Source organism: Cnephaeus nilssonii, assembly GCF_951640355.1.
Source record: "Cnephaeus nilssonii genome assembly, chromosome: 20".
NCBI lineage: Eukaryota > Metazoa > Chordata > Mammalia > Chiroptera > Vespertilionidae > Cnephaeus > Cnephaeus nilssonii.
Window position 1 is genome coordinate 14,469,034 of NC_137091.1, and position 9,832 is coordinate 14,478,865.

Below are 9,832 nucleotides of genomic sequence, written 5' to 3' on the forward strand. Positions count from 1 at the left end.
GCCACCTGGGTTTGGGATCTCTAGGGTGCAGCTTGAGCCATTGATGAAATGAGGCTGAGGACTGGGTGGTGGGGCACAGGGCTACTCAGGTCACTGACTCAGAGCACAGGTCCATCCATACCTTTATTCCCGGGCCAAGGGCCGGAATCACGGAGAGCCCAGACCCACCCTCCACAGTTTATTCACTCCAGCGAACACTGGGCCAGGTGGAGCCTGGGTGGTAATCCAACCCAGCCTGGGCGGGGTCGCAGGTCCTATTGGGCTTGGACAGGGAGTGGCCCGTCAGAGCTCCGGCCCTCAGGAATCTAGAAATGAAGGGGGAAAGCGGTTGGTCAGGTGGGGCCCGCCCACTGCCCCCGGGGCTACAACCTCCCGCAAACCTGGCACCGGGTTTGGGCAGCCTAACACCTTCAGATGCATCCTCTGCCTCGTAGTCTGGCTCCTGCTCAGGCTCTGGGTCGGGCTCTACCTCCTGGGCCGGCTCTGGCTCTGGCTCGGGATCTGGCTCTGGCTCCTGGTCCGCCTCCGGCTCGGGTTCTGGTTCCAGTTCAGGTTCTGGTTCTGCCTCTGGTTCCGGATCCGTTTGCGAATCCAACTCGGGTTCAGCCCCTTCAGAGGCCTCAGCTTCTAACTCTGTTGGGGGCCCCTCGATGGTTCCGGATTGCACTGCCTCGGAGCTCTCAGAACCCCCGGCCTCCTCACTGTGGGAAGGTCTGGGCAGAGCAGGGCACGGGGTCCCTGAGCCGGCTGCCTCCGGTGTCCAGTGGCCTGGGCAAGGAGGGTCGTAGCTGCGATCCCGGTAGCCTGGGGTGGAGGTGGGAGTGTCTCAGGCTCAGTTTACCCCTCTGCGGTTTCCTCCGCACACGCCCACCTTCGGGGAGACTAGAACTCCGCCCTCGTCGCTCCCCGGCTCTGACTTAGGCTCCGCCCCGCGCGCGCTCACCAGGGCCCACGTGCTGCCAGTCCCAGGCGGGGTCGGGCGCGCGCACGGTGCGCTGGGCGCAGCTCAGCAGCTCCTGGCAGGCGGCCTCGCCCTTGCTCTGCACCATCAGCAGCAGGCGGCGCACCCTGCGTTCGGCGTCAGGCAGCGCGTCCAACGCCTCGTACTCGGGCCCGGTGAGCACGCCCCGCGCCAGCAGCGCGTCGAGCAGCAGCCCAGAGTCTGCCTGCAGCGTCTCTACCAGGCGTTTCCGTTCGCGGTCGATCGTCTCTGAAGGTCTCTCCTGCGAGTTGCCCATTGTGGGGGTCCTTGGGGAGGGGTAGAGAGGTACTGGGGGCCAGGGTTTCCCCGCCCTGGACCTCTCTCCCAGGGCTCCAGTGAACACCGGTGGCTGGAGTCTAAGTTCACCTTAACCCCGGCGGCAGGACAGCCCCGCAGCACCAGCCTCTTGGGCCCATCAGTCCTGTCTCCTCTGGCTTCTCCTTGGGTCCCTAAACGTCAGGTGTGGCCCTCCTCCCCTCAACTCTCCCAGGACCCTTTACTTGCCGACCGCTCTCCCCAACCAGGATCTCCCTCCTGAGCCCCAGCTGCCTGCAGATACTGCCATTTGTTCAGACCCAGCTTATCCAAACTAACTTCTCTTTCCCTAACCTGCTTCCCCGCCTTAACAGGCAAAGATCCCACACGCAGCTTGCAAGTCCTTTCCAGCCTATCTGCTATTTTCATAGTCTAGGCTTTCACCTCCAGCCTAGACCCTCAGAGCCCTGACTCGCCTCCTCACCTGGAGCACAGTGCTGAGATCCTCCCCTGCTCCTCTCACCCACCGGAGAATGGAGAATGACCACACCCCTTATCCTGACCCCGAGATCCATCTTTCAGGGCACACCCTCACCAAGGCCACTACCATGTTGCAACCCCAATGTAGTCCCCCTGGGTCCCTAATCCCTGAGCAGAGATACCTGAATTCTCTTTCATCCTAACTCTGACCAAGATCTCCTGGCATCACCTGCATCACCTGAGACCCAGCTGTCTCCCTGCTGCCCTGGGAAGGACTCACAGCCACCTCTTGCTTCATCTTGAAGTACCCAGGGCCAAACTAAAAAAAAAACTACCAACAATTTATTTTTAAATGCTTGCAAACTTTTACTGTTTTCCTCCATGCATCACATGAGAGATTGTTTCTACCAAACAGCAGGTGTTAGGCAGAGATTAATCTGCTGTGTCTACTTACTGACACCTGAGGACAATGGCCCATCCCCCTTTGATGGCCTGACCCAGGCAGCCAGGCCCCTGGCTTAAGAGGCAAAGAGGTCAGGCCCTGGACCACTCCCTCAGCCTATTTCCTCCAGCCTGAGTTTTGTCCACACAGCACCCTCCTGGTCTCATCCTCCCTTTGGGTTCCCTCCTCCACCTCCTTACCAGGTTCTAGGTCTGGGAGAGCAGATTTGGTCCTAGCCCCCTAGGGCCTCCCAGGCCTCTCTCATTACCACCTGGTGTCATGCTATGCCTCCCTGGTCATATTGAAGCGTCAACCCTTCCCCCAGGTTACTGATCAGAGACTAGGACTACTACCCCTTACCCCTCCTTTTCCATTCATGCCCCACCTGTGACAAATGCTGCTAGTCCACCTCTCAGTGAGTCTCTATCAGCACCCCCTCAACCCCACCATCCTCACCTCATCTCCTTTGACAGTCTCTCTGAGTGTCTCTCACTCCCATCTCATCACCCCCACAGCACAGAGATTTTCAACAACTCTCTGGGGCAGGATTTATTGTCCCCATTTTACAGATGAGAAGACAGGATCAGAGAGACCAAGGGACAGAACTGCAATCTGACTTGCTCCAACCTGAATTACAATGGACAATGAGGCCTCCTGCCAAGCAGAATGTCAGCCCTAACCTGTCCCCTGCTCCCCACTGCCCATCAGAGAGAATTCAGACACTCTGGCCTGGCCACTCTCCCACCTCCTGGAAGGCTTCCCCCCACTTTCCCCAACTCCTCAGTGCTAGGAGAACTAATTAAGCCCCTGACATTTCGGAACCTTAGTAGATGCTATTCCTTAAGCCTGAAATACCTTTCCCCCTCTCCAGCCCCCCCCCCCCCTCCAAGCTGTGGACCCATCCTCCAAGTCTCAAATAAATGTCACCACGTCCACTCCAATGCCTGAGTGTGTTATAGGCAGACTGGTTTCATCTCTTCTCCTGTGTACCCCCGTGAACAGTGCGTGCCCTCAGCACTACGCTAGCTGACATCTTTGCACAGGGACCCCCTACCCGCTTTAGCTGAGGTTTCCAAAGACTGTCCTCCAAACACAGGTGCAAGAAGGGAGAGGGGACAGAACCCAGGCTTGTCCAGGTGCAGAGAGGGAGGAGGCAGATGGGATTGGCCCCTCATTCTCCCTCACTCCTAACCAAGTTGTTTTTATGTTCGCCTCCTCCTCCCATTGCCAAGTCCTGTGCTGGGTCCTGTTTGGATACAGAAGCCCCGCTGATCCAGGCCCTCCCTCTGAGACTCAAAGCTCAGAAGTAAATACTGTACCTAAGTTATGCTGCGGCCAGTCCTTCAGGGGTCACGGGCCAGATCCTCCCCGGGCACCAGGTAGCTCCAAGTTCCAGGCCTGGAGGGGGGTCTCGGCCCCCCTCCCCACCTGGCTCCGCGGGCTCCTTTTGCTAGGGAGCCTTTGGCAGGTGCGACCACAGACTCCCCTTATCTCCCCTCCACCGGGTCCCAGGGTTAGAGTCTCCGGAGGGGCGGGGCTCCCAGACCTGGGAGCACTGCCCGTGGGGGGTCGGGTTGTACACGATCTCAGTTTTTCTCCCTCCCCCAGTGGCTCCGTGCGGCCCCGCTCACGGGTCGAGCCTCGGCGGGGTAGATGACAAGGCAGAAAGAGCTGGGCGGGGTTGGGGTTGGGGATGGGAGCAGCAGCTGCCGCGGGGCGGGGGCGGGGCAGCCGGGGCTGCCGGGAACCGGGAGGGGTAGGGGAGAGCGGGCCTTCGGGCCGCCGGGAGCAGCGCTTTGCTTGGGTTCCTACACGCAGTCCGCTTTCCCTCCCCGCTCCGGGCGCGCGGGGTGAGTCAATGAGGGTGCGGTGTGGTCCGCGGCCCCGCGCACCCGGCGCCCACTGTGGGCCTGGCAATTCCCAGGCGCTTCACTCCCAGCCTCTCGTGGACCCCTCTTTACCTACCACAGACCAGGCTCAGAGAAGGGGGCCAGCTTACCCAGGACCCCAGAGCGGATTCATCGCGGAGCTGGGTGAGGCCCCGGAGGTTGCGGTGGATCCGGGCCGGAGGACCCAGGCCTAAGCCGCGGAACTAGGAGCAGGATCCCCGAGCATTCCACTCTCCAGGAATGAGTTTCTCCATTAAAGCTCTAGGACCTGGACGCTTCTACGAACGCAAAACCGCCCCTCCTCCCCCAAGGCCTCTGTGCTCCCCGGTCGGTCGAGAAAAGAGACCAGAAACGCAGAAAAAAAATGCGGTTTATGAGCATAACTTGGTACTGTAGTGGAAGGGGGCCTCGGAGTAGCAGGGTCTTCGCTCAGCCTCCGCCTCAGGGGCCGCAGGGAGGCGTGAGGCTGCGGGAGCCAGGCTGGCTTCCGACTAGAGAGTCTCAGGGGGAGGGATCAGCCCCGGGACCCAGGTAGGAGGCCCCGCTCTCAGGGGGGCTCGAAATGGTTACAGCTCCAGGCAGGCTGAGAGCTGGGCCTCCCAGAGCCGCCTGGACGTCCAGCAGGAGTGGTGTCCCAAGAGCGGAGTCCTTGCCTAGGAGGAGTGGGACAGTGCTCAGCAGGGAGAAACGCCCCACTTTCTCCAGGGAAGGGGAGCCCTCTATTCAGCTGGGATGAAACTTCCATTCTCAACCTCCCCACTCTCACCCAGTGGTAAGGGGATGGACGACTTCAGCAGCTCTCTAGGGGGCAGCCTAAATGCTCAAGGGGTGTCCCCCAAACACAAACTGCCCAGCCCACCCAGTCCTGGTAGTTCTGGGCAACCAGGGCCTCCCCCAGGTCCTGGGTCACCAGGACCATTACCTGAGCCTGGAGAATTTAACCCCTTGACGGCCAGTTCAGTCTCACCCTTCTCTGGAACCAAGGGCTGCATCTGCATGGGAGAACCCCACAGAAGCAGCGAGGACAGGAGCTAGTTCTCCGGCTGAGAGAACAGCCTTGGACTGAAGGGCTTAGCTCAGCAACTCCCAAACCCCTGCCCCCCCCCCACCCCATCTTACCAGGGACAGCTCCATGTCCAAGTCCATCAGGGTCCATTCCCGCCCTTGGAGGCTGGGGCCCAGCACCTGGGGGAGCTCGGGGTCAATGGTGCCCCTCCCAGGAGGCACAGCCCCATGCCCTGCTGAGGGTGTACTCACGTCCAGGGGCCCTGCGGGCTCCACACTTCCAGGGAGGGCCCGAAGTAGCATGGAAGGCAGCGGACTCTCTGGGCTCTGGCCCCCGCATTCCAGGCCCTGAGGCCCCCTGTGCACAGGGAACTGCTGTTGGCCTGCAGTACCACCCCCTCCAATTAGGTTCCAAAGGAACCTGGATACATCAGGGTCTAAATCTGACAATATCTAGAAAATGGTATGGGGGGGGGGGAACCCCTCACAGAGGGGCACACAAGAGTGCCTCTGCCTCCTACCTTTGGCCTGAGGACTGGGTTGTAGAGCTGGGGTCTTGGGATGTGTCCCCTCCCTATGCAATTGCCAATACCAGTGGTTCTTAAACTGTTGTGGATTTTACAATCTTTACAACCACCTCAATGGACTCGGTTAAAATGCAGATTCCTGAGCCCTACCACAGAGATGTTTCTACTTTACAGGACCTCTGATGCTGGTACTCTTATTATTATTATTTTATTTTAAAAAATATATTCTATTGATTTTTCACAGAGAGGAAGGGAGAGGGAGAGAGAGTTAGAAACATCGATGAGAGAGAAACATCAATCAGCTGCCTCCTGCACACCCCCTACTGGGGATGTGCCCGCAACCAAGGTACATGCCCTTGACCAGAATTGAACCTGGGACCCTTGAGTCCGAAGGCTGAAGCTCTATCCACTGAGCCAAACCGGTTAGGGCTTATTATTATTATTATTATTATTATTATTATTATTATTATTTTAATCCTCACCCAAGGATATTTTTCCATTGATTTTTAGAGACAGTAGAAGAGAAAGGGAAAGATAGAGAGAAATGTTGCCCTGATCAGGGCCTGGGCCGGGGAGGAGCCTGCAACCGAGGTACATGCCCTTGATGGTAACAATTCCTGGACCTTTCGGTCCATAGGCGCTCCATCTGCTGAGCCAAACCGGCTGGGGCCTGATGCTGGTACTCTTTAGAGCAGCGCTGAGAAATCAGGTCATCTCATAGTACCCAACATCCTCCTCAGCCACCAGGGGGCAGACAAGGCTGGGAAGTGGCAAGGGCCTAGTTCAGCGATGGGCAACCTTTTGAGCTTGGTGTGTCAAACTTCACCAAAAAACTGAGCATAACTCAGGTAGTGTGTCACTTTGAGGAAAAAACTAACTCCAAGACTCTAGTCACAAATGTTTCATCCTCAGGAGCAACAAATGTTTCATCCTCGGCATGCGGCCGTGTATCATCAGAAATGGCTACGTGTGTCAGTGCTGACACGCGTGTCATAGGTTCGCCATCACTGGCCTAGTTAGTGCTGGTCTACCTGCCAAAGTGGCCCACAGGGCTCACAGTCAAGAACGGGTTCTCTGCTCACCTGTCAGGTACCTCCCTGGGCCCCCTTGGTTCAGGCTGTTGGGCACTCCTGGGCCCCTCAGGGCTGAAGCTCCCTTTTCCGTCCAGGATGGCCTGTACCACAGCCACAGGCAGTGGTGGTGGGGCTGTCACACAGAATCCACACTCGTTTGGGGCCAGGGCCTGCCCAGCCTGGCCGTCCACTCCTGGGCTGGCTGGCTCTTCTTTGAGCAATGCCTGGCTGTTCTCCCTGCACCAGAGAAAAGCTTCAACCAGACCCTGGCACTGACCTCTCCCCTTCCCCACAGCCATCTGGACTGCCAGGCTCTCCCCAGAGGACAGCCCCTGTCTGTTTCTCCTACCTCCTGCCAACACGGGAGGGAGGAAGCCTGGTCCCTTCAGGGGATGGAGAGTCTTCTGGGATGTCAGAGATGATGGGTCCCCTGGCCCTGTGAGGACTGCTGAGGCCCAAGGTGGTCTCTGGGAGGGGCTGGAAGTAGAAGATTAGGCCTAACCCTTCACCTCTAGCCACAGGGTAAGCCAGAACCCAATCAGTACCCACATGGACCAGGTCTAAGGGGGAAGTTTTGCAGCCCATGCTGGGCAGCCTGGTCTGGGGGTGAGGGGTAGGGGTGGAGGGTGAGGCTGACCTCCATCTTCTCTTTTTTGGGGGAGAGGAAGGGGAGAAGGAATAGGTTCTCCATAAGCCCAGCTGTGCCCTAGGGAAGGAAGGAGAAGCAAAACCTACCGACTGGATAAAGCAGGGGTCCTGCAGGAGGGCACCAGGTAGCGGGCAGGCACTGAGTTTGGCCGGTGTTGGGCAGCAGCTCCCCTCATCCAGCATCAGGGACCTGTGCACATGGCAGGAGACAGACTTCAGCTCATGCCCCTCAGTCTGCACCACCTCCCTCCCTCAGGCCCAGCAGCCAAGTCAGCAGAGCTGAGGCCTGTTGCCAGGGCACCAGTCACATGCTGAAGGCAGAAGGGGCTCCCCCCAGAGATGGGGGCCCTTTGGGGGTAGAGAGGGGTTAGGAGGGGGCATGGTTTGAACCCCAGACCCTCTGATGTTGGGATGCTTTGGGGGAAAGGGGAAGGGGCTGCCGGAGTGGATATTTGGGAATAAGGTCCTAGAACTGAGGGATCTGAGAGTTGGGTTTTGGTGGTGAAGTTGGGGGAAGAGGGGGAAAGTCCTTCAAGGGGGGTTTTGGGGAGATGGCCTTGGGGGAAGGAAGACTGGTATGGGGGTAGAGGGATGAGGATTCCTGAGGAAGGGGTTTCTGGAGGAGGAGGAGGCAGGGAAGGTGCTGGATGGGGGGGTAGGGAGCAGGTGAGCGTCCCTAGCTTTCTCACTCACAGCTTTCTCTTAGCTCCTGGGTTGCTGGACCCAGCCTGAAGTGGCCCAAAGAGACACTGGATCAGCTGAAGAGGAAGCAAAGGGTTAACTCACCCTTTGGACCTTGCCCCCATCCTAACAAGGCACTTTCAGGTGGGATAGAGGGCTGGCCGAGTATTCGGGAGTGGGAGAGAGAAGTCAGTCGGTGGGGGAGAGGAATACCTTGCCCACGACCCGGTGCTGCTGGCCCTGGCTCTGCCGCAGCGTCACCACCTCCCTCCATAAGATCTCGTTTTGCCTGGGAGAAGGGGTGGGAAGGGGCTGAGGCATCTGAGAGTTGTCCCAGCCACCACTCCCCACAGACTGGCAAGTCCCAGCTCGCAACCACCGGATGATCATCAGCCACAGAGAACAGAGTTCCGCAGCCCTGCCCGTTTTGTCTGGATGAAGGCGCCCAGACCCGACAGAGGAAGGAGCTGCCTAGACCTTCAGTACCCTCTCACCCAGACTCCCCGCTCCCCTACCCCTTTCCCACCCTCCTGCGCGCCAAGGACCCCCCTCTTCCCCAGCTCCCCCCTCCCCCATACTGCCTGAGCTCCCGCAGCCGCGTCTCCGTGCTCTCCTGCGCTCCCCGCAAAGCTTGCACCTCGCCCAGCAGCCGGCCCAGGTCCTCGGGACGCCAGCGGCCATCCTCACTGCGCAGCGCAGGCGCCTGCAGGTGGGAGGCACGGTGGGGCCTGAGTCACATAAAACTCGGCCAGCCGTTCCGACACCCCCGCCCCCACCACCACCGGGTTCGCTGACCCTGCGGGCAGCCCCACCTTGCGCCGCACGCGTTCCAGTAGCTGCTCACGGCCGCGCACGAAGCTCGGGTGCTGGAACTCCACGTGGTCGCGCTCGGGCCTGAGCAGGCCTCCCTGCTCAATGCTCACCACCTTCCGAAAGCCGTCTGCCGAGTGCGGCGTGGAGCTGTGAATGGCCCCGTCCCCTCGCACCAAGCCACCCGCCCCCAACTCCTGCCAGGACCTGGGGACTCACACATATTGAGTTGCCGAACAAAGCTCGCCATGTTGCTATGCTTGAAGTACTGGGGCAGCACTTCCTTGGCGAAGCGGCTCTGGTCGTTGACGAGGAAACTGGTCCCGCTCTGCGGGGAACGCCGCCCTCCCGCCGGAGACCGGAGGACAACGTGAGAGATGCCCACCGCGCGCGCGCGCGCACACACACACACACACACACACACACACACTCGCTCTGGGAACCCGACCTGTCCCTCAGGAACAAGGGATGAGGCCAGGCTAGCACCAGTCCGAGGCCTAGCCTGGAGTGATCACAATGCATCCCTACCCCAGCTGGACCCTGACTCCCTCCGTACTTGGTTCTCAGAAAGGAGCTGCAGAGGCCAGACCTGGGGTCCAGCCCCACCCGGGTGCCAGACCCGTGATGGGACTCTGAGCTAGAACCAGACCCGGCCCTTCTCTTCTGGCCTCTGTTTTCCCATCTGTCTGATGGGTTGGTGTGGGAACTAAATGACCATAAAGATCCTTTAAGTTTCCAGAAGGCTCCTTCTCGTTCCTCGCCCAGTGGTCACCTCACCTCCATTTCGCACACCCCCTCCAAGCCGTCCCAGGCGGGGGTTGGGTGGGAGTGGATGTTCACTGACGTGGAGGAACCCCGAGTACCACTGGGGGAGTGGAGGGGCCCCAGCCCTCACCGGGCTCCAGCGAATCAGGTGGTCTGTGCTCGGGTCGCCCACCAGCGCCCACAGCTTGCCGAGGAAGGCGGGCACGGGGCTGGGGCCCGGCTCCGTAGGCAGCGCGGCTGGCGCGTCCTGCATGGTGAAGTCTCGCCCGGCTCAG

At 59.6% G+C, this 9,832-nt stretch overlaps 2 protein-coding genes across 4 annotated transcripts; both read right to left on the reverse strand.

The window, feature by feature from the left end:
* Nucleotides 1-115: 115 nt before the first annotated feature.
* Nucleotides 116-3,607, reverse strand: NOL3 (nucleolar protein 3). Its single transcript, XM_079759530.1, has 4 exons — nucleotides 3,479-3,607; nucleotides 944-1,248; nucleotides 409-804; nucleotides 116-305 (listed from the first exon to the last, which is right to left on the reverse strand). Exons 2-4 carry the CDS (start codon nucleotides 1,236-1,238, stop codon nucleotides 298-300), a joined length of 699 nt encoding a protein of 232 aa, XP_079615656.1. The 5' UTR covers nucleotides 1,239-1,248; nucleotides 3,479-3,607; the 3' UTR covers nucleotides 116-297.
* An 880-nt stretch (nucleotides 3,608-4,487) lies between these two features.
* HSF4 (heat shock transcription factor 4) lies at nucleotides 4,488-9,827 on the reverse strand. Of its 3 annotated transcripts, XM_079799718.1 has the most exons (13): nucleotides 9,688-9,827; nucleotides 9,012-9,120; nucleotides 8,795-8,922; nucleotides 8,561-8,685; nucleotides 8,196-8,271; nucleotides 7,995-8,059; nucleotides 7,389-7,491; nucleotides 7,003-7,130; nucleotides 6,663-6,890; nucleotides 5,306-5,411; nucleotides 5,168-5,233; nucleotides 4,971-5,040; nucleotides 4,488-4,701 (listed from the first exon to the last, which is right to left on the reverse strand). In XM_079799718.1, exons 1-13 carry the CDS (start codon nucleotides 9,808-9,810, stop codon nucleotides 4,550-4,552), a joined length of 1,479 nt encoding a protein of 492 aa, XP_079655844.1. In that variant the 5' UTR covers nucleotides 9,811-9,827; the 3' UTR covers nucleotides 4,488-4,549. The 3 variants fall into 3 exon arrangements, with proteins under 3 accessions (XP_079655844.1, XP_079655843.1, XP_079655845.1); XM_079799717.1 differs by having other exon boundaries at nucleotides 5,168-5,411; XM_079799719.1 differs by having other exon boundaries at nucleotides 6,663-7,144.
* Between the last annotated feature and the right edge of the window lie 5 nt (nucleotides 9,828-9,832).

What these genes read in the sequence shown, in the direction of transcription:
- HSF4 (XM_079799719.1), bottom strand. Translation starts at nt 9,810, where the DNA reads ATGCAGGACGCGCCAGCCGCGCTGCCTACGGAGCCGGGCCCCAGCCCC. An exon ending in TGGAACGCGTGCGGCGCAAG is followed by an intron (nt 8,686 to 8,794) that starts GTGGGGCTGCCC and finishes TCCCACCTGCAG; the next exon opens with GCGCCTGCGCTGCGCAGTGA. An exon ending in ACCCCTGCTTTATCCAGTCG is followed by an intron (nt 7,145 to 7,388) that starts GTAGGTTTTGCT and finishes GGTTAGGCCTAA; the next exon opens with TCTTCTACTTCCAGCCCCTC.
- NOL3 (XM_079759530.1), bottom strand. Translation starts at nt 1,238, where the DNA reads ATGGGCAACTCGCAGGAGAGACCTTCAGAGACGATCGACCGCGAACGG. An exon ending in CTGGCAGCACGTGGGCCCTG is followed by an intron (nt 805 to 943) that starts GTGAGCGCGCGC and finishes CCTCCACCCCAG; the next exon opens with GCTACCGGGATCGCAGCTAC.